This window comes from Mesoplodon bidens, assembly GCF_964165515.1.
Source record: "Mesoplodon bidens genome assembly, chromosome: 8".
Classification (NCBI taxonomy): domain Eukaryota; kingdom Metazoa; phylum Chordata; class Mammalia; order Artiodactyla; family Ziphiidae; genus Mesoplodon; species Mesoplodon bidens.
The window spans coordinates 55983735-56008636 of NC_138165.1; the positions used below are offsets into that span (position 1 = coordinate 55983735).

Here is a 24902-nt window from a genome sequence, read left to right on the forward strand (position 1 = left end):
ACTTTTTTGTTTAAGTCACCACATTAAAAATAGCACTTATGGCTACATTAGGGTTAATGAGAGGAAAGCAAAGAAATTATAGGGTGAATCTTGAAATGATCACAAATTGCAGCATTCTTATTATTTTCATAAGATATATTATGAAATATATATCTTATTAATATATTATATATATATATTTAGGTATGTAATTAGATATATTGTTTAAATACAAAAGTTATTTTTACCTACTTATAAAAGTCTCTCAATCAACTTTACATTTTAGAATATTTGGAACATCATCAACAGAGATGATATTAGATATTGACATATGTTGCAAGGCATTTGAACAGCCATTCAGGGTTTACACAGTTTAAATGGGCCTAAAGTATTTACTTCTGTAAATATCTAGTCGCTCAAAGAAAAATATCTTCTACTTTCTTTAATATTAAATCAAAACTTTATGATGTACTATATTTCTATTCCAAACCTGATAAAGTGTTGTTATATCAGCAGAAGAAATCCTATTTCTCATTTGGAATCTGCAGTACCTTATAAAAAACTGTAAAAGATTAAACTTCCATAATAGCTGTTTCTACTTTCGCTTAAGTTCTCACACTCTCTTTCTGTAATTGATTACTCTAAAGAAAACAAACTTTGTGGACATTCTCATACCAACAACTCATATACAATCTTATAGTCAAAGACTTTGGGACCACAACTACTCATCATTTACCATTTTCTAATTAATAAGCTCTATCCCCTCAGCTTAAGTCACTGTCACCAGTCTTGTTCTTTTCCTCATGGCTTCCTGTCTGGGCTATTAGTGACCCAATTGGTCACCAGTACATCCTATTCACTGCTGCCATGTTCATCTTATTTAAGTGTAACTCTGGTTATGTCAATCTTTACTTAAAACTCTTCCTCGTTAGATACAAATATCACAACCTGGCAGTCAGGGTTATAAGAGAATGATCCCATTTCACCTTTCCAGTCTTATAACTCTACTAATTCTCTTTATGTACCCTAAATTCTAGCCAAACTGGAAGATAATATTCAAGCAATATCCTCCATGCTTTTCAACATCTTTCTTGATTATTCTACTATTTTGCCATCTCAATACCTTTGCCAGTAAAAATTATATCTATTCTTTTAAGTCCATCTCAGTTACTACTGTGTCTTCAACCAAATTGCAGTCTTTTTTTAGTTTCCCTAGGAACCATTTGATTGCATCCCTGTTGTCATGTTCTTCCTTCTAATATAATCACTTCTGTATTATTTGACTAAGCTTCCCTGTTGGAATATGAGTTTCTTGATGTGAAAAATTAGGTATGCAAGCAAAATGTGGGAGTACATTTCAGGCAGTGGGATCATTGTGTTCAAAGTCACAGAGGTGAGGGAAGTGATATGTTTAGGAGCCACAAGTAATTGAAGAGTCATGCTATAGAACTTGGTTTTAATATTATGCATTTTGAGGAATTTTCCAAGGCTTTTGAGGAGTTTTCTGATATTAAAAAAGGAAGGGGTGATGAGATTTGAACTATGTAACAGCACAGAGAATTTACTGAGATGAGAATCAAGCAGTTCAGTTTCTTGTCTTATCTCCATGGACATTTCTGTGCTCATGTTTTCATACTATCAAGTCCAGCCACAGTGAAATGTCTCCAACAGCTGTAGAAACACCTGGAAAGTGAGTGTGTGTGCCTGGGAGGGTGGGTGGTGGTGGGCAATCCTTTTAGGATTTAGCTACTATTTTAATATTGGATTTCCTTAAAAAATGTGTTTGAACAAAGGATTCCAGGTTAAAAAAATCAAACATTAAAGTAAAAAACTGAACATTATAGTATTTGAAACCTGAGATAACTTTCAGATTTAAAATGACTATTAAATGTTTAAGCTTACTGACTAAAAAAAGTGTTGAGAGCTTTTAATTCAACCATTTAGAAATATGTCAAAGCTCCCCTACCCTCCCTATCTCTGCTTCTAACATTTCTTGGGTTCCTTTGCTGCTAGGTAATTAAATTCCAATGGAATACCTTGTTGGTTAAAGTGTTTGATCCTGTATGGATGTACCATAAGGCATGACCAAGTTCAGATTTCTAGTATTTGATTTGCTTCCAGGAAGTTGTTTAGGTATTGGAAAAAAGCACTTCAAGGCACTGAGGAGATAAAATGCCAGAATAAACATCTCTTCTGTTAAATCTTACGTCCATTCATCTCAAATCTGGACACGTGAGCTAACAGGGGCTAAGTGCTGGGGGCTGGAAGATAAGAGAGCTGCAGGATAAACATGGAACATTTTCAATGTGAATCAATTTTATTGGTTTACTTTAAAAGGAATGAAATCCCAAATACTATGGAATTAAAAGCAGCATTCACTTTTTTTTTAAATAAATTTATTTATTTATTTCTTGTTTCATTGGGTCTTCATTGCTGCATGAGGGCTTTCTCTAGTTGCCGCGAGTGGGGGCTACTCTTCGTTGCAGTGTGCGGGCTTCTCATTGTGGTGGCTTCTCTTATTGCGGAGCACAGGCGCTAGGCACACGGGCTTCACGAGTCGTGGTGCGTGGGCTCAGTAATTGTGGCACACGGGCTTAGTTGCTCCACGGTATGTGGCATCTTCCCGGACCAGGACTCGAACCCATGTCCCCTGCCTTGGCAGGCGGATTCTTAACCACTGCACTAAGAGGGAAGCCCAGCAGTCACCTTTTTAAAGGTAAACCATGTTGCCTTAAGGAAACTTGGTGTTTGTTTTGGCCTGAGCTTTCAAACTTTATTCTTTATAGCAATTTTGTTGGAAAAGATAGTTATTCTTTTTAGTAATTATCAGCTCAAATGTGTATATTATTATAGAAATTATAAAATATTATATATTTAAGCTTATCTCAACCCAAATAAAGATGAGAACTCTAGATGATTATTTTCTGTGATGATTCACTTGTCCAAATTTCTATGAAACTGCCAAGAGCTAAGTTATATTTAGACATAGGTTGTTGTTAATTAATATATACTTATCTATTTTTCTAATAATCTCCCATTGAGCTGATCAAGAACATGACTAGGAAACCGGGATTTTAATCCAGCTAATCTCTTTAAATTATAACTGTTTTTAATTGTTTATGTGTGCTTCATGCCATTTCAAAATAAGCTTGTTAAGATGTCTTGGAAACCCCCCCCCCATGCATATTTTGCAATGCAAATTCTTCCTAGTACAATAGGAAACCTTTCGTAGGTTATCATAAAACCTTTGCCTTTCTGCTACAATTATGATTTCATTTATATTTCTCTTCTTCTTAATAAAAATAGTGTCATGTCCAACACTTTTTTTTGTTTTATTTATTTATTTATTTCTGGCCACACTTTGTGGCATGCAGGATCTTGGTTCCTCCATCAGGGATCAAACCTGTGTCCCCTGCAGTGGAAGCCTGGAGTCTTAACCACTGGGCTGCCAGGCAAGTCCCATGTCCCACACTCTTATGGGGAAAATGATAATATTATGTAATGCAATACCTTTGGGAACTCATTTTCTTTCCTTTTAACAAGACTGATGTGCTACAAATAGAGTTTTTTAAAATAATCAGAGGATGTCAAGAGTTCGCAAATTCTGTTTGAATTTAGTCCATTTTAGAATGAAACATGCGATGAGATTTAGTCATTAGAATCTTTATTCTGAAAGAATACAACTCTATTTCATATTCTATGGATTTTGTTATTGAATTAAGCCAAAGTTCACCTCAAACCAATATTCATATCTTTAATACTAAAGGCTGTTCATGTTATATCTTTTTGTTTTCAGACTTCCTAAATGGTAATATATTTTCTTGCATTGATTTTGATAATTGAGATTATTTTTAAAATCAGGGCATTTTTAGAGTTGAACATTGCCGATGTTTGAAAGAAAGGGGCATCCCAATGCCAGATATTGTACTGTCAGAAGTCTCACATGGTGACATTCACCTTGCCGCACTCACCAAGGAACTGCCTTTTTCTGTGTCTTAGTTTGTTAGTGCTCAGAGGTGTCAATTTAAGCTGTACCAGTTCTGTTAAGCATTTTTGCAGGAAAACTTAGACCCGTTCTGAATGGTATGACTATAAATTCCTGGCCTCAGCTTCAACTACCACTCAAGATTCTAAGCAATCTACCTATGTGTTTTTAATCATCTCTCTCTACCATTAACCATATCTGGTTTTTAAAAAGTTGATTTATTTTCTCATATTCCACCTCATAGCAGTAGTAAAAATCATGAGCTTTTTTCAACATCTAGACACAAAATTAACTAAGCTACATATAGCTGTGCCTAGCATTTCCTCCTTCCTTTATCTTGAAATGGAAGACTTGTCTTCCAGCCTAAGGATAATCCTTTTATTTTGCTTTAGATCTCAAATCCTTCACACTTTCTTGATTCTCAAGGAACTCATTATCTGAATTACCTTTTCTCTCTTCTGTATCCTCAACATTACCTTGTCTACTGAATTCCTTAACTTCCTCTTTTCTTCCTCCCCTTTAAGGGTAAACTTCTGGACTACAAATTCTTCATCTATAATAACCAACTACAAACATTTCACTAAACCCACTACCACTTCACTAAAACTACTCTCTTAACATCATTTAAATGTGCTATTACCTTCTTGTTAGAAAAGTTTTCAGGTATTTCTCCAACCACTCTGGCTACTTCTCAGTCTCTTTGGTAGATTCCTCTTTATCTATTCAAACTTTAAACGCTGATTTTCTCTGTGTTCTTTTCTAAATTTCAAATAATAACTGTATTCTGATCATTCCCGACTCTACATTTACACCTCAGAAACCTATCCCATATTTCAGACACATTTATCCACTAGCCTGCTAAATATCACCACATGATTGTCTTACCAGTAACCTAAATGAATTGTGTCATTATTTCCACTAAACCTGATCCTCCTAATGTGATCTTTTATTTATTGAATGACACCAACATTCACTGAATGATCCAAACAAACCAAAAATTGAGTACTACTGTGTTTGACTACTCACTCTCCTTTACCACCCTCATCTAGTTAGCCATCAGATCCTGAGGATTCTACCTCTTGAAGAGCTCTCAAATGTAGCTACTCTAAATCAGGTTTCCATCAGTTGTTTTCTGAATTGCTGCAAGCCCTCTTCAAATTGGTCTTTTTCCTCCCACCTTGGCTTTACTCTCCCTGTCTTCATTCCTAAGTTTTCCTCACTGTAGCTAGTGTTGTCATTCTAAAACCCAAATCTGATTCTGTGATTTCCTAAGTTAAATCTTTGCTACTGGAAGTGAATTACTAGAGATTAGTGTGCAAGTCAAAACTCAGAACAAGAAGAGCTTATTGACTCTCACAAGCCTAGGCTCATTATTCTCTCCAAAGTACATACATAAAATGAACAATGCTTCTTTCTTGGAATTTTCTAGGCTTGCAAGGATGAGCACCATCACTCCCCAGCTCCGTGTTTTAATAAACATATATCCATTTTTAATATGTTAATACCTTCAATCATCAAATCTCACCAATATAGAAATGATACTACTTATATATGAAATTTAAATTGGTAATATAATTCTCTGAGAGCAATCTTATTAATCTTAATTTTAAATTCCCATCAAGTTTCTTTGTGTGGTTTCCCCATGTACTCCTTACAAATATGAATTTATAAATCTTAACCATACCTCTTTTGTAGCATATGAAGATGTTGAGCCCCATAGAAATTAATACACTTTTCCAAAGCAAGACAAAGCAAGTTCCTATCTCCCTAACCATTGCTGTTTCTGCTATATATTGCTACATATCTAGACATACAACTAAGTTTATTCGTACTTTGGGTCCTTTGCCTGTGGTGGATGTATTTAATTTTAAGTTAGAATGTCCCTGTATTCTTTTTTTTTAACATCTTTATTGGAGTATAATTGCTTTACAATGTTGTGTTAGTTTCTGCTGTATAACAAAGTGAATCAGCTATATGTATACGTATATCCCCATATACCCTCCCTCTTGTGTCTCCCTCCCACCCTCCCTATCCCACCCCTCTAGGGGTGTGTTTTGCTGACTGGAATTAATTATGCTATATCCCTCTGTCTTTTTTTTGTTTTAAAATAAAGGAGGAAATATATGTAGAGCGGATGAGTTCCTTTGCAATAATTCCCTCTGCAAACTACATTTCTGGGTGTGTGATGGAGAAGATGACTGTGGAGACAACTCTGACGAAGCCCCTGACATGTGTGGTATGGCATTTCATGTGGCTCTAGATTGTACTCTCATCTCCTGATGTAGTGCGCCAGCGTGAATCGATGAAGTGGTGAGGTGAACCACAAATTTTACCGTCCTGGGGTTAGGTAGATAAAGTATAACCACAGATACAGCTTTTGGTCAGGTAATAAGAGATAACCGTGCTCAAAGTTTATGACTTTATAGAGAGCCCTCCTAAATCTGAACTTGCACATGTTAGCACTATTCAAAAAATAGATTATGGTCTGTCTAGGAGGATTTAGAGTAGTTGACCTTTTGAATTGAGTAAGGTTCATATAAGGACTTTGGCTTTATTCCCAATTGGTGTTTTAGGCTAAAACAATTTTTTTGACATATAAGCATGGAAAAAATGTGCATAATCAAATCATGTACTTCCACAAGTCACCCACTACCGAGACTGTGGTTATTCAGAGAAGGGAATTAAATATACATAGAGATATACAGACATTATCTATCTATCTATATCTAACTACCTATCTATATCTATATCTATATATATATATATATATATATATATCTTACAAATGTCAGGCAGAGAACTGCAATTAGGAGTTATTTAACATTTAAATCTGAAAATCTTAACAAAATTTATTTCTTCTTCAAATTCAAGTTACTTCGGACATTAGTCACAAGCGTGATTATGCAACCACGAACTATAAATATAAATGTGTGCCTTTAGATCACCAAATTAAATGATTTCCTGTATTTCGTAAACACTTTTGTTCTTCATCTCATTCTTTTGCTAATCTCAGCAAAAAAGGTAATTTAACTTTTAATTTAAAGAAAAATACTACTACTTTGGATATAACTAAATAGCACATCAGGTGAATTAAAGAAAGCATAGCATGAGTGTATGTTCTTAAATTCTATGTTCTATTTGGTATATCAAATTAAACTAATTATTTTGATAGATGATGATATTGACTACAAATGTTACAGTTGAAGAAAAAAAATCTGAAACAAAGAGGCAGCTTTATTTTAAACATGTTTTAAAACTTGAAAAAACAGTAGTTAGAGAATTGATCTCTGTAGGTACAACTGATAAGTGATATAACTAAATTTCAATTTCAGTTCTTCTACATAATCTTACAAAGTGAACTCTAGAGAATGACCAGAGATAGTATTGTTTCTGAATCATAATAGTTGAAAATATATGAGTTTACCAATATCAAGCCAAAATCTATTATTTTTATAAACTATGTTTTTTTCTTCTATTCTCTATTCCACTTCAGCACAAAACTATTGAGTGTAATAGGACATGTTTGGAAACTAATTAACCACATGGGGCTCCAGAGTCACCCCCCAAGAACCACTTCAAGGAAGTGATTCTCAGGGACATGCTGCATAGCTGCTGGAAAACTTGTGAAATACATCCAGCTTAATTCTGTGAATATTTTTGCATTCCCCTCAGTCATCAATATCAACATGAGTCAAGCTATGATGTTCTGGAGACTGTGCTAAGTAATTGGAATAAAAAAATAAAAACCTGAACAGAACATGGTTCTCTTTGACAAGGAGATCTTATTCTGGTTGGAAAATAATAATTTCCATAAATTATATTTTAAGCAATAGTAGAATTAAGTAAAGACAAGGCAGAGAGTGATAAGATGAACTCTGCCTGAAGGGGAATTCAGAAAGCTACAGTTTTGAAAGATCTAGGATAAAAGTCACCATAGGCATAGAGAACAGTGTGGGGGAAAGTATCAATCATTCATTTAATAAATATTTGTTAAGCTAGAGACTGTGGTTATTTGTGGTGATATAATGATGAGAGAAACAGATATGGACCCAGACTTCACAGAGCTGAGAGTCTAGTGGAAGAGGGATATTAATGATCACAAAAATATATAGTTATAAACTATGATACGTGCAATGAAGAAAAAGTAAAATAAGTTATAAAAATATAGAAAAGAAGGATTTTACTCAATCTTGGATTATAAGAAGTAACATTTGAGTTTGAGTCTGAGAAATTTATAGCTGCCAGGTAGGTGAAAGGGATGGAGTGAGAGTGGATGACACAACATTTTAGGCAAAGGAAACAAGATGTAGAAAGGCCCTGAGGTAGAGCAAACCATAGTTTACTAGAGAAGCTGAAAGGTATGTGTGCTTGGAGAATACAGAGCAAGATGGATAATGGATGAAACTGAAGAGACAGAAGAGATACATGGAAACTTATGAGTCTAGATAGGGATTTTTAGATTTAGCCTGAAAGCAATTAAAAATACTATAGAATTTAAAATAGAGGAGCCACATAGTCATATTTATATTTCACAAATATTGGATAGAAATAGGCAAGAATAGTTAAGACAATTGCAGAGCTCAAGGCAAGCTATGCGGGTAGCTTGGATTAAGATAATGACAGACCATGATGGCAAAGTATACACAGTTTGAATGTGATTTAAAAAGCAAAATGAATTGGATTAAATAATGGAGTAGTTATAGGAGGCAAGAGAGAGGAAGTTGCCCAGTATAATTTATAGGCTGCTTTCGCTTGCACATTTGAATAGATGGGGAACACAGGAAAAGGAACAGTTTTGCAAGTAAAGATTAGAAGTCTGGCTTGAGATGCATCTGAGGAGACATTCAAGTACACATTTCAAGTAGGTGCTAGATATTTGGTTCTAGAGCTTAAAGAGCTGGTCTAGAAATACAAATTTGAGAGTCAGCATAAAATGTAGTAGTAAATACTATGGAATTTGTAAGATTTAGGCTGGGAGGGAGTAAAACATAAAAGGAGGGGATTAAGATAGAATATTGAGGGCCACCAACATCTAGATAAATATTAACAGCCAGAAGAGACTCAGGTGAGTGATAACAAAAGGATAAGCAAAAAAAAAAAAAAAGGAAGTATGACAAGAGAAATACAAAGGTAATAAAATGTTTCAAGAAAGATGGGATAGTTCCTGAAGAGGCAGGGGAAATTAAGCTTTGGAGCAAGTGAAAAAATTAGTTTTAGATAAGGGTAGTGACCCCTTGAAATGAGTTGATAGACTATATGCAGATGCAGGTGGATGTACACATATTTAATGATATAATAACATTTTTAAATCTTTTTATTTCCACTTTTTTATGTATAGTAAGGAAGCATGTTCATATATAGAATATGAAATGTTGGTGTGGTAGGGAGATTCAAAAGGAATGCAGATTTGAATCATTACTGCAAAGGGTAAGAGTGACATTATATATAGGTAGATATAAATATAGATATAGATATAAATGAATGATTTCCAAGTAGTGTTCAGGTCCTATCTGGCATTGATAAATATTCATATTTGTGATATCAGTTGGTCTTGCAGTATGGTCATCTGCAACATTCCTGGGCTTCCCAGATGCAGACATTGGGATAGCAGATGGTTTCATTCATCTAAGTTTGGGATTCTGTTAGATAATTAAGATGAAAAAAGCAAAAGGGCCAGAGAATCCAGATTATTTGGACACACGTGATTTTCTAAAAGGACTTAGAAAAATGTCCAACATATAAAGGTCATCAATAAATATCAAATAAGTAAATTAAAAATAGAATGTGGAATCTAATGTCAACAGAAAGGGAAGTAAAGAGAAAAAAAGCAATGGTAAATAAGGAAGAGTTAGACGTATCAATGGGCTAAAGTTTCAGGTAAGACTGAGAAAACATCTTTAATGAGACTGGTTGAATTAAAAAGTTGGCTAATTGGAGATTGTTGTCACAATTTGGTCAGAGTTTTAAAATTAGTGGCTTTGTAAATGAAGCAATTGGAGGAAATAGCAAATCTGGCTGTGTCAGTGTTTCTTATCTGCAGGCAGCAGGAACTGTCATTGGATGAATTAAGAAGATAAATTTGTTGAAATCCACCCATGTCCACAACCTTCTAGAAGAATGGGTGGCCTAGGTGGATTAGAGTAAAAGGACATTGGGTATGAGAAAATCAGGAAGTTAAGAGGTGCAGTTATTGGCTGGTTTGCTCATATGGATGTTGATGTCACCTAGGATGCTGGAATAATTTAGATGGAGAGAAATAGCTGTGAGGGACGGTGCTACAGTCTTCAGTGAATTGGGGAGGGGGTGATATTTATAAGGTTAATGAGAAAATAACGATAAGAAAAAATACAACCAAATGCCTGGCCCTCAAAATAACATTTTTTGTTTTTAGTTTATTTTAAAAAATAGAACGTGAATATATAGTAGCAAAGTTCTGGAAGCCATAGTAGGAAATTATGATGTCTTCAAATATGAGATAACATGAGGTTTGAGCAATTTAAGAGACATTCCTAAAAAACCTGAAGGGGAGGAACTCTGCTTAGAGTGAGAAATAGACTTTAATTAAAACAAGGAAAGTGGCAAGAAGGAATATGCCATATTTAAGGAGCTAATAAAGAGTGACAAGGGATGAGTCTGTAGGAGTGGCATGGACAAGATAATGATAAGTCTGTTATGCCATGTAAAGTATCTTAAATTTTATTCTGGAAGTGATGAATAGCTATGGAAGAAATTATCAGATTGCTGTTCTGGTGGCTTTGGGAGGATTTTAGGTTGGGCAATGAAACTGAGATTAAGGATTCTACGACAGTCATCTCTGTAAGAAATAATGAATAGCTGAGCTGTTGGAGTTGTAACTGGTTATGCATGGAGATAAGAGGGCAAATTTGGGACAATACCAACTGCACTTGTTGACTAATAAGAGTTGAAGCATAGTGAGAGATGCATTTAGAATAATCCCAAACTTGTGGCAATTATGTGCCACAAACTAAACTATGGAAATATGACAGAGCTTGTTTGAGGAGAAGGCGGTCAAGGGAAGATGAGGAAGAATTGAGCTTTGAACTTATTGAATTTTAAATTCCCAAGGGAACATCCTATAATTAACTATGAGATGCTAGAATTAGATAGCAAATTGAAAGTCTTCAGAATATAGTGTCAAGTAAATCCATGAGAATGAATGAGAATATCTAAGCAGAGAATTCAAAAGTGAGAACATCAAGGGACCAATGATAGAACCATGCAGTATTCCGCATATGAGACTGGGAAGACATTAGAGATGTTTCCTACTTTAGGGGTAGAAGTCTTCAGATTCGATAGTGATGGAAAGGACAAGTGTAAAATTCCCTGGCTTTAATTGTTTATTTAAGTCACACACACACACACACACACATTAAAAATAAATAAATAAGATCACCTTATTTGCCTTAAATACATATCGGCCCATTTGTTTATGGAGACAGAGAGTAAGAAACACAGTTATAGTGTTGTTGGGATTTTTTTTTTTTTTCTGAATGACCTATCTTCAATTTTGGATCCATAACATATGCTTGCTCAAGCTCTATTCTGTGTGAAATTGCTCTTTCAGATAGCTGTGTCCTGCCATGTTGTATAAACCGTAGGCATAAATTAATTTGGTACACTAGGGGAAGTCAGCTAAGATAAAGCATTTGGAAATAAAACCATGATGTTTGGCTCTTTTTCTTACTTCATTCAACATTTCAGCTGTGTACTCTTTTCTGTGGTTAATATAAATAACTAGGATCATACCTTCTATTATCACACATTTTTCTAGTATCTACATGTAAGCACTTTCCACAACAAAAGATATTCAGAAAAGCTAGATTATGGATTTGAAAAGGAAGAAAATAAAAGGAAGACAAAAGAAGGATGGTTCTTCATAAGTCAGTGTACCCAAAGGAGCTGCTTTGTTTTTTGTTTTTTCTTTTTTTTCAGAAAAATTTCTTTGCCCACCCACAAGACCGCACAGATGCAGAAATAACAGAATATGCCTGCAGCCTGAGCAAATGTGCAATGGGGTTGATGACTGTGGGGACAATTCAGATGAAGATCCCTGTGGTGGTAAATCTTTTTAATGTGAAATAATTGATTCAGTGACAGCTACAGATAATATAATGATTTTAGGGCTCAAAAAATTAAAAAAAAATTTTCATGTGGCATGTCTGAGGGTATATTTTTAGGCACTTGATTTTCTGACAGGGTATGAAGATAATCCACTAACATTTGATTTGCATAGTAGAGCTGTGCAACTTTATCCACTCCCTCCAGGTCTGTAAATCTCCATTGGTTATAGGTACTTTATTCTAGAAAGTACTGAATGAGAGAAACAATATAGTGGTTTAAAATATTCTGTTAAACAACTTCTTGGGGGAAAAGTATTTATATAGATTGTATGTATGCGTACACAGTCCATTTTTCACAATTCAGAAATTAAAACTCAAAAAACCAAAAGCTTTACTAAAATATGCAGCAAAACCAAAAAAAAAATCTCACTTAGGGTGAATATTCAAAAAAATTTCCTGTGGAAATATAGTGTTATTTATTATAGGGTAAATACTGTGTTATTTTTCTAAGAATCAAAAATTTCAGAATTTTTTTTTTCATTTAGCCCCAAGAGCTTCAAATAAAGGATTATGGATCTATGTTTTTCATAGTGTTTAGCAAAATCTTAAACCTGTTATAGACTCAATAAATTTGTTTTGATTCTCTGAAGTGCTGATCATTTTTAAAATAACTCTATAGGTAAGCTTACATATAAAGCAAGACCTTGTAAAAAAGATGAGTTTGCTTGCAGTAATAAAAAATGTATCCCCATGGACCTCCAGTGCGATCAGCTTGATGACTGTGGAGATGGTTCAGACGAACAAGCCTGCAGAATAAGTGAGTTTGTTTCCTGTTAAAATGCAGCGACACACAAGTTCAGTTTCTGCTTCAACATGACTAAAATTTTCTTTACTGCTGTGAGAAAAGATTGCTCTTCAAAATGTGCTTAAGTAATACTTGTCTTTAGGCCTTTGCCAAAGTAACCTTAGAATATCATTTTAATTAATTTAAAGTATGAGGTAGGAAAGGTTGATTTTGCTATGGGTATATTTGTTAAAGCTGAAACTTTATCCAAATACAGACCTTGATATCATCAAAGAAATCTATATTCCTTAATATTTTATTTATAAAATATAAATTTAATAGTTTCCGAATTTTACAAACAGTGATATTCATTTGAATGATGGTAAAGGTCTTAATAATTTGTTTAATGTTTTAAAATCTTAATCCATTGCTGAGTCATTCTCAAAAACGACATCATTATTTTATTCAGTTAGAGTGCTATGATACTTGAGTTATGAGACCTTGATTGTGAATAATTTTGTGTTTAATGTTTGATATCTGATTTTTCCATATTGAGAAAACTAATTAAGCTTATGACCTTTAATTCTTATTGCTTGTAAAAGTCACAAAATAGTTCCAATTCTTGAGTCTTTTATTTTGTTCTCATTTATACATAAGTTGTTCCTCACTTGATGTTGAAGCAGTATCCACAAGGATATGGCCATGTATATCTCAATCGTGGTGTATATAATTCCACTGGTGTATTTCAATTAATTACAAAATAGTCAAGAATCAGTGGGAACTAACATTATATTTCTGATAATTAAGGTTTTCATATTTCTCATGTAATTAGATTTAAGTAAAATAGAGCTAATTCAATTTTACCCCTATAATAATGTCCCTCTCTTTTATTTGCACTCTAAAATATTTTCCTGAATTGGAGATAAAGCAATGAAGTTGCAACTATCATGCTGGAAACTACAAATAACACATAGTCTGTCCTAACTTGTATTGCAGTCCATGTCCATTGGAACATATTACAAACTCAAATGCTGCTCCCTGTATGTGTTTAGGAACTGATGATTTAACCTCTTGCTTGAGTAACATGGTAGTACCCTTGACTGAGTTCCTGAATACTAAGTTTAAGTTAGCAATAGATGCCTAATCTCTAGGTAGCTTCTAGGAAATGGTTTGGTTCTTAGAGAAGAATGTGACTCTTGTACATTGTACCATGGTAAAGATAGACTGTCATTAGAGCCATTGATTCTCGAATTCCTTTTGGAAAGTAGTATAGCTCAATCACAGCTGTAAATATCAGCTGTTGGCAGCTTGGTCTAAACTATCCCTAATGTAATTGATTTTGGTTTTTATCTGCTTCTATACCTTTATAAGAAATGAGGGCTTATATGGGGAGAAGACCGTAATCTTATAAATTCAAAAAGAGTTATCTATGGAATAATAAGTGTAATTTCAAATTAAGAAAAGTAGTAAACTCCCACTCAGGAATTAGAATTATATCAGTTTTGATCATATTTTTAAATCCTAGCTCCCGCTGAATATACCTGTGAAGATAATGTGAATCCATGTGGAGATGATGAATATTGTAATCAAATAAAAACATCTGTTTTCTGTCGCTGTAAGCCTGGATTTCAGAGAAACATGAAAAACAGACAGTGTGAAGGTATAGTACATTTCCTCAACAGCTTGCTCTTAAATCTTTAGGTTAGAAAAGACTCCCAAAGCTGCTAAATTGTGAGATGACAGGGGACTGATTTTCATCAGAATGGTGCATATCTACGGGATACCGTTTTACTTATGAGAGTGAAAGTCCCTGGGGTCAAGAGACTGTTCGCACTGCTAAGCTAACCGTTGCTGAGGCTTACAAAGCCTTTCGTATAGCAGATTCAGACCTGCAGGAATTTCTATTGTATTGTTACAATTTTGTTTTGAAATGCAAATAACGAAATTGCTGGTTCAGAAACTATTGAAGAATTAGAGGCCTTCCCGAAAGAACATGTTTATGATCACACACTTCTCTTGAGTTGTAGCATTTGCAATACTGCGATAGGTAATTCACTTTTAGAGAATTGTGGGCTTTTGTCCTAACACCATGTCTTAAACAGTGCTTTATATTATCAAGAGTGTCTCCTAAAATTCAAAGACAGGTTTTAAATAAATCTCTGTCAGCTTACTTGTGATCATTTAAAAACTGAGCATGTAAGGGAGCCAGAATCTCATAGTAAGTTATATGTAAATATAATTTACACCAGGTCTTTAACTACAGAGCCATGAAATACAGACCTATATGCACTTTCTGCCAGTTTCTCCATTAATATTGATATTATCGTGGTTAGAGCCAAACCTAAATTATCCAAGTCTGGCTTATCCAGGGCAAATTCAACTCGTAAAATGCTTTCTTCTACAAGCTCTCTTCTCTATTGTCTCCTTGTGTTATTCTTGGGTAAATAAAAGTGATTTTTACATTGTGTCAATCAAAATGGAATTATTGAAATTAATTATTCTCATCCAAAGGGGAAATAATTGTAATCACATCATATATATGAACATTTTGAGTTATATACTTGTTTAGATTATTCATGCCATTTTATTTCTTCATTAACAGGGAACACTGAAAACTGGCAACTTAAGTTTCTCCATTTTAATAAAAAAGCAAATTATTTCTCGACTGGATTATTTCTTCTTTCGAGAAACTTTATGTCAGTTGTATACAAACACACACACAATCTCTTCAAGATTTTACTTCCAAATAGCATTAATTTTCTAATGCTTATTTGTGAATAGTGGGCTCTGTTTCCTGTATATACTTACTAAATTTAGAAATTCTGATCCTGAAATTTTCTTTATTTTTAGTTATATTCCATGACAGATATAACCTACAAGCTACATTCTTCATTTTAAATCACTATGAATCTAGTATTTCTGTTGTGCAAATGAGTAACTTCTGAATTCTAACAAAATATATATCTTCATGTAATAAATGAAGTTTTGATAATAGACAAAAGCAGTTTGACTTGGTATGGAGAAGGGGAAAGACATTACCTTGATTTATATTCCAAAGAATTTAAATGTTTTGTGTCCTTTCTATAGGTAGCTCAAAAAGAGCATAAGAAATCACTATTTGATGTTAAAGCCAAAGCACTTCAATTAAAATATCTAAAGGGAAGAAAAATGTAAGGGAACAGCAAGGAAGAAATAGAAACGGATTAATAGTTGTTGCATGCCAGGCACTGTTCCAAGTACTGGACATGTGTGAGATTACTCCATCCTCTTCAAAAGCTCCCGACATAGACATGGTTATAGAGATGAGAAGAAACGGTGATTCTGGCCAATACAGGGCCATGTGAGAGAACTGAGATTTTATCAAATCATGCAGATTTTCACTGATTATGATTTCATCTCAAAGAGAAACCACAGATACAAATAACTCCCTGTTCAAAGTTACAGGTGCCAAAACGAATAAAAATTTATTGTAATACTTTTTTGATGGCCGAGAGCTGGTACCATGTATTTTACTTATCCCTGGTATAGCATTTGTTAACAAGTAAATTCAGTTTTGTCTCTTTAGCCTACACTTCAATTAAACGCAGAATGGCACTCCTGAGAGTACGTAAGTTCACCGTGGGCAAAGTATCATAGTAGAGACAATAGAATCAAGAAGCCTGAGTTTAAGCCTTGGCACTGTCACTTACAAATGTTACTGGGAATGTCCTTATCTCTAAAACTGAGGCTTTGGAACACTGCTGAGTGCTAAACAAGAGAAAATTATTATTGCTGTGCTTATCCTTAAATTCCTCTAATTCAAGAGGAGGATTTATCTCACAGATTTATTATGTAATTAGGGCAACTATAAGTGATAAAGGGGGCAGAGGAATTTATGCTGATTGAAAGCAGAAGTAGAGGAGGTAAAGAAAAAGAAAGTAGATAATTCACCAGAATCACCTGACCTCAATCCTGGTCCTGCTTAAAACTTTAAAATTTGAGGCATGTGCTAAGCCATAGGATATTGCCTAAGATTTATTTATTACTTATGATTTATATATATTTATTTTTATGTAGGCATTCAGGATTTTGTTGTTTGTTCACTTGGCCCTTCTTGTTACATAGTCACTTTGTATACATGAAGCCAGAAGTGTGTTAGAGGTGTATCCATATCTTCATTCTTTGCCAGGAATTGTGCAAAATGTTGGCAATAAAAAAAATGAATAAATACTAATTTATGATCCCAAGGGACTGACAGTCAAGTAGGGGATATGAATATGTGACCACATATATGAAATACCATATGAACTGTATTTCATATGTGTAGCATAAGATAGAAATTCCAAGAGAGCAAAAAGTGGAGAATCTAGGAGATGGATAACCATTATTGTATATTGGTGAAGACCAAGGAAGGCTTCACTTCAGGTGAATCTTGAGAGATGAGTAGAAATTTTCTATGTAAAAAGCAAGGGCATTACAGGACACAGGAATATCATATGACATGTGCAAAGGTATGGTGGCAGGTAATCAGAAAACTCAACCTTTATTTGAGTGAATGAAAATACTAGGGAAGTTTGAAATGGATATTTCAATGTGTTAAGTGGATTAACAAGCAATGCACAAACAATTGATGAGTCATTATAGTGAAACTTGTGAAAAAATTGTTATGGCTGGAAAATATTACATAGCAAGTCACAGACTTAACAGTTTGAAAAGACAATGAAAGAAATAGGAATAATAAGTTGAAGGACACAAAATACATTTGTCTTTTTTGAAAAGTGGAAAGAATGACAGTACTAATTGGGGTTATGATGGTGCTATTTTGAGCTCTTCTTTTCTAGACCTTAATGAATGTTTGGTGTTTGGCACGTGTTCCCACCAATGTGTAAATATGGAAGGATCCTATAAATGTGTGTGCGACCAGAATTTTCAAGAAAGAAATAACACCTGCATAGCAAAAGGTAAGGATATATAACCATTACTTTAAATGTTATTATAATTTTGCTGTAAACATTTTATGGGAAAAAAAATGTTTCATATTGCATTTTAGCAATGGCTTAATGCCTGAAAATATAAAATAATTCTCTTTTTAACACTGGTAAATTGTCCAATTTATTATCATTCTTAATTAATCTAATCTGGAAAGGTTTATAAACATGGCTGTCAAATACCTGGCTACTATTAAAATCACTTTTGTGTTTGAAACAATTTATCAGGAGGTAAAATTTAAAAGCCAATGTGATAGAATATGAAGTATCTTTCTTTATGGCCTGCTCTCAGTGTACTTGAGGAAACATTATACCACTGGGATAAAAATAACGGGTTAAATTAAATGTTAGCATTATAAGGAGAATGGAATTTTGAGTAAGAACTTAAAGGTTTTAAAATAAAATTATGTCTTCAAATTCAGACCTCCTCTATTTATGAATATCATTTTTAAAAAATTAAATTACAGATATATATTTGGGGCTTCTTAGATATGGCTTTTAATGCTTTTATGTTCTTACTAAATAATATTGTAATTTAAATATTGTTAGCTACAGGGTATGATTAACAATGTTAATAAGACAGTTATTACAAGAGGAAAGCAACACGATATAGTGAACCAAGCAAGAATGGGCTGTAGAATTAGACAGACTTGTATTCGAATCCCAGCATTGCACCCGATTGTGTGGCCTCGGGCAAGTTAAACTCTCTGAGCCTCAGTTCCTCACCTGTAAAATGGGAGGCCTAATCCTTACTTTCCATGGTTGTTGTAAGAGGAGATAAATTGTCAAAGACTTAATACATCTCCTATCACATAGTAACCATTTACTAAGTGAGAGCTATTGAGCCTATAGAGCTGAACTACAACTCATGTATTATTTTTTTTTAATTTGCACATATTATATATGCAATTCAGTCTTTCTTTACAGTTTCATTAATATTTCAATTACTATTTTCAGGATTCTGTTTAGGGTTTTACTTGTCTCAGTATGCAAATTACATCAGTATTGTATTGTAGGTGTCAAAATTTCAGGCTACATGGTTCCAGTTAGCAAGATTCTAGAAAATATTGAGATTATGGCATGTTAATATAATAAACACTGATATTTTTATAAAATAAAAATAAAAGAACATTTGACATATATGAATATTGGAAGAAGAAGACTCTTCATCTTGTAATTTTTATTTCTTAGCCTAAGGTAATGATCATTCAGGTGCATAAACTAAATGCTCAGAAATGTCTGAGGCTTAATGAGTATATAACATGGTATTTGAATATTCAGATCCAAAACATTAAAACATAAGGTATTGTGACTTACCAAATAGAAATCCCTTTTCATAAAAAGGATATCTACTACAAATACCTAATTTCTAGCCATAAGGTAAGCTTTGACCTAAGAAAACCTCCATTAATAACTCTTAGAAATGTTTAGTTAAGTGTGTTTTAGAAATGTCATGAAGACTAAAAGATGGTATAAACCCAGTTTATTTTTATTGTGCAAGAAACTGTGTTAAGAATAACAATTCAAGTTAATTTAAAAGTACATTCGTTGCTTTTACATTAGTTGAAATTTATTTTATTTTTGTATTTTATTATAATAATCTCCAGGCTCTGAAGATCAAGTTCTCTACATTGCTAATGACACTGATATCCTGGGTTTTATATATCCATTCAACTACAGTGGCGATCATCAACAAATTTCTCATTTTGAACATAATTCAAGGATAACAGGGATGGATGTATATTATCAGAGAGATATGATTATTTGGAGTACTCAGTTTAATCCAGGCGGAATTTTCTACAAAATGATACATGGCAGAGAAAAAAGGCAAGCAAACAGTGGCTTGATTGTAAGTAAATAAAATTGAATATTTGAAGGCTCACACCTTCCCCCACTTCCCTGTTTTTTTAATCTGTCAATCACAGTATCTGATTATAAGAGGTAATTAATATATTCAGTGATTCCTCCTAGTATTCTCCCTGTATAAAAATAAAACACTTCCCTACACCTTTATTCTCATAGCTGGGTACAATTCATTTTAATTGCATGATATTATGTGTTTCTTTTAATACATTTTCTGTAGTTACATAAGAATGGTAATTAATAATACCTAAAATTTCTAGAACTTTCTATATTTTATAGTATTTAATAATATATTGTGAACATGAGGGTTTTTTTCATCATGAGATCATATTGGGAATCATCACTTTGTTTTTACATTACAAAATAAACTCAAAAATATACAGGGTAAATTGTTTCATTTTTAACAATATGAGAAATATAGTTCTCTTCTAGGGCAAGAGATCAATTCGATAGTGTAATCATTTCTTCTGACTCCTAATAACTATATTTCAGGGAACATCCAAAATAGAACAATATTGTTTACTGGTGTATGACGGACACATTGATTATCATGGTTATTCCTTCTGAGAAAAATAAACTAGAACATTTGTTTAGACTTGTGGTTGTAGTTTATCCTTTTTTGTTTTAGGGCATGTCAATTTATTATGTATTTTATATTTTGAAGTAAATTGGCAGAGAAATAACAGATAAAGACTTATTTTGGTGGGGCCTGGCCCATTCCCATACAACCAAAGAGTCAAATACTATCACAGTAGGATTAAATTACTTTAATCCTACTAAATAATTAAAGCTTTGTATTTGAAACGAATCAGAGACACCTATCTGGAAGTCTTCACTACCTTTTTCAGAGGTATTTACCGTAAATATTTGAACTCCGTGAATATCATTTGATGGAAATCTGGAACACTATTTTTTATCAGTAGTAGGTGTCAATAAGCTAGTTTTAAAAGAAGCTATATTATTAGCTTTTAAATTCAGTTTAGATTAAATTAACTGTGAGTAAAAATCCATATATATCAGAGTTGTTTCTTTAACTCCTCCCCCAAACCCAGTGTTATACAAAGCTTTAGTTCTATTAAGGGTAGTTCTAGGACAGAGCCAAGAACTTCAGTGGATCACTCTACCCTCCTTCACTCACATATCATCTCCTTCCAATCAGACCAAAAGACTGACTCAGTCTTGACTAGCTTTAGCTTTCTTTATCTCTAAAACAGAAGTTTGCTTTGCAAAAACATTGTTCCTGTGGTACAGTTTCATGTATTAATGAAGTGATAAAGAGTATATATTGTGAAATTATACTGGCTGGGTTTTAATCTTGTTCCTGTCGCTTACTAACTTCTTAGCTTCTCTGTACTCTCCATTTCATGAGGTTTTAGTGAGGAATATACGTGCGTGCACACACACACACTATATTTATATTAGCATTAATAGTTCTTGGCACATAATAAGTACTGTATAGATTAACAGAATGATATGATAATGATGGTGATGATGTTGATGATGACTGGCAAAATGTTCTTCCCTATAATGCATATTCTCACATTACAAATTAATTGCAAATTACTCTTACCTGAATTTGATAGTTGCTAAAAATATATCTTTATTTTTCATATAATTTTCAGTGAAAATGATTTGATAATTTTTTAGCTTTGTCCTTGGGGAGATGGATAAATACAATCAGTAGCCTCTAGCAAACTGTTTATTGTAGGCCACGAGGCAAAGTTTGTAGGCAAACGTTTAATAGCTAAATATTTATTCTTATGTACTCAAATATATAAATGGATCAATATATACTTTATTTATATATTTTACATATTTTAATTTTTAATTTTATCAATGTGGTATAGAGTCTTTCATCATCAATGCAAAGTTATTGATTAGCCTTTTTCTAATAGGATTTGAAACATCATTAGTCTTTTAATGGTAGTAATAAGATGTATTGTGTAATCTAGACTTTCTATTTGTTTGTTTTTCTCTCTCTCTTCTTAGACCTACTGATGACTAACAGTATTCAATAGGAAGAAAAGTGGGTAACAGTAGGGTACATTTTCTAGAAGCCCATCATAACTAACTAAGTGTCATGATTATAAGGTTGGAACCTCTGAGCCATGAATTTTAGCACCATGTTCTAAACCTTCAAGCATTCCATAGAAATTCCAACCAGTGTATTATATATATGTATAAAAATACCTAAGGCTACACTGATAAGGGCAATTATTTAATTTTGCTTCCTAAACCTTTTTGTAATCCTGATATCTCAATATTATAAATATGGAATAAATCCATTCTCACCACCTTAAGTTAATGAGCAATGTGCATTCTAGAATGATTAAATGACTTATCTATGGCCATGCAGCTATAATGTGACACAATTTAGACTTTAACTTGAGATACTTGCTACATCTCTGAGTCTCAACATACTCATCTGAACGCTAACTACTTTATTGAAGTAGAAAATCTCTAAAGTCCCTTCCAGATAGTAAATATGTATGATTTCCCCAAAATTTGTGACATAGTTTATGTCTATCCAGTTATTACCTGGACAATTTGTATTTATTTCTTTGAAATCCATCTTGTATGTAAAGAATTGAATTTCTACCTTCATGAGTTTCCCTGCAATGTATTATATTTTGCTCCTTTCACAGTCACCAGAGAGTCATCCATTAGTTTAATGAACATGCACTCTATTTCATCTTCTAAGTTTTGGCACAATTATTAAATGATACTGACCTGAGAATTCCCCACTCCTCAGAAAACAAAACTTAAGATTTTTCCCTACACTGAATATGGTGCATTGATTTCTATCTCTGAATCAATAGGTAAAAGAAAGAAAAATATACAAATCAAACTATGGATACTTTAGTTATAACCCTATTATCAGTGAAGCAAATGGAAGGAGTTATCCATGTGATAGCAGGTTATCTTGGAAGCATATTCACAGATACTGAAAACAGTGGAATATTTTCATTGCAACAAAGGGCAGAAAATATGTTGTATCAGAAATCAGAAGAATATTGCTCAGACAACTAAATGTTAACTGAAGTCCATTCTAAAGGAAGATAGTTTTTAACATGATATTTTTTTAGAAATAATGAAGGGAATTCTCTTCTGTAATCTGTGAAAATGGTTGGAATAGTAATTAGGATTGCAAATTTAAATTTCAAATGCAGACTAAGTTATTTATAGATAGAATTACTTATGATTTTCTAACCCCCTTAGCTATACAAAATGGATAGATTTTTCCTTTAAGAAATTAAGTAATTTAAAACTTAAAAGACTGACATAATTCAATTGATATGTAAAGCATAATGAGAATTTGAATTTTAGTAGTTAGAACAGAATATGATTGTGTTATACAACAATTGTACATACTTTCTGGCCATTTGTCATTTCTAATATGAAATGCTAGATGCATGATGGCAAGCACTATAAAGTAAGTCAATGCTTAGAAAAATGAAAATGACTTTAAATATACAGATTAGATTTTTACAATTAAATAGCTGAATATTCCTGAGCAAAACAAATGGTTCCTCTGATCTACCTGGTTTTGAGAAGTGAATATGAGATACCATTTTTGACATATTCTCCATTATGCAAAAAATAATGTTCAGTATAAATTTACTTATAATTTTATTCATTAATAATCATAACTTTTTCTCAAAAAATTTGATTAAACCATTTTTTCTGAAAAGCTTTAACAAAATATTCAAACTGTTTTCTTTAATAGGTTTCAATTTTGAATTGGAGTCCTAGCTATAAACCTCATACCAAATATATGGGTCTGTGTGTACCTCTCATTCACACGCATATACACACACACACACACACACACACACATAAACATAAATTTATAGGTATGTCTATGAACCCATACATAAGCGTGTGTGTGTGTGTGTGTGTGTGTGTGTGTACACACATTTTAGCAAAAACTTCAAGGTCTTGTTTTAGGATGTTTGGGTAGTGGTAAAAATTAATAGTTTATTTTTAAAAATTTTTTCTTCATTATTATAAATTTATGACAACCATTAAACTCTAAACTGAAACTGTCTATACTTCCTTAGCAAGAATACTTTTAAAACCATCTGAGTTTATTCAAACCAGTCAACAGCTAAAATCATTTATTACAATTACTTTGGAAGAGATCTAAAACTATCAGATATTACACTATTACCATTTTGTGGCTTGACTGTTGTTGACTGCATAAGACAGTCACTCAGTAATGCATACTGATTAGAGTTAATGGTTCTGAAACAGCTGTGATTAATATTCAAAATTTACTGAACATAAATCTTATAAGACCATATAAAACATATGATAATATAATTAATAATACTGAGTAAGTTATTGATCGAATTGTATAGCATTTTAAGGTGAACCAGTCAAGTTTTATTCAACCATACCCATAGCTTTATTTTAAGAGTTCTGTTTGTTTGGTGTTGGGTTCTTAGGATACAATAAAGGAAATAGAATCTTGTCCTCATGAAGTTTATATTCTGTGGAATGAAGACAAAGTCAAGTAAACTAATAAATAAGTAAATACAAAAAAATGTCCGGTTTTGAAAAGTGTATTGAGGGGAATAAAAACTGGACTTAGAGAGAAAAACTTAAACGTTGTAGGTTTTGAGTAAGATGATCAATAAAGGCACATTTGAAGAAAGGAGATTTTGAGCTAAGACCTAAGAGATGAGAAGGAAGTAATGCCATCTTATTTATATCTAAGACAACTATTTCACTTTTTATGTGGAGAATGGATCTGGTGGGAGAAAAGACTGGAACAGAAGGAGACCACATAGGAGGACTATGCTCCCAATTAGAAATGGTGTTATGTTGCACTGTTGTAGTCTCAGTGAAATGGAGGGTAGTGAGTAGAATTTTAAGGAAAAATGTTTGCAAATAAAATGAATGTGAAAAATGAGGACAGGAAGGACTCCAGACTGACACCTGAGCTTCCGGATTCTATAATTTGATGGATACTGAAAATGGTAAACTGTGGGTTCAGTTTTAGTCATGTTATGTCAGATACCTGTAAGAGATCCAAGTGAGATGTCAGTTAGTCAGTGATGTATTCAAGGCTTTATCTTAGATCTCTGGACTGGAGATTTACATTAAAGAATAGAAAAATAGAGGAGGCATCTAAAACCATGAAGCCGGGTTAGATTACCAGGGGAAGTAAAGAGGGGACTGGAACGAAGCTCTGAGGCTAGATTAAAATGATGACAAAGAGTGACCAGTGCATTAGGAGA

The 24902-nt window shown here is 33.2% G+C and overlaps 1 protein-coding gene across 1 annotated transcript in view; it reads left to right on the forward strand.

Annotated features, from left to right (window-relative positions):
- LRP1B (LDL receptor related protein 1B) overlaps window positions 1–24902 on the forward strand; it is a gene marked incomplete at its 3' end in the record, with an annotated part of 2330707 nt that overhangs the window by 2185717 nt on the left and 120088 nt on the right. Inside the window, exons 93-98 of the mRNA XM_081243013.1 lie at window positions 6078–6200; window positions 11918–12043; window positions 12725–12862; window positions 14355–14489; window positions 17650–17769; window positions 19404–19645. Of these exons, the coding sequence (XP_081099139.1) occupies window positions 6078–6200; window positions 11918–12043; window positions 12725–12862; window positions 14355–14489; window positions 17650–17769; window positions 19404–19645 (884 nt within the window). The remainder of the gene's footprint in view (window positions 1–6077; window positions 6201–11917; window positions 12044–12724; window positions 12863–14354; window positions 14490–17649; window positions 17770–19403; window positions 19646–24902) is intronic.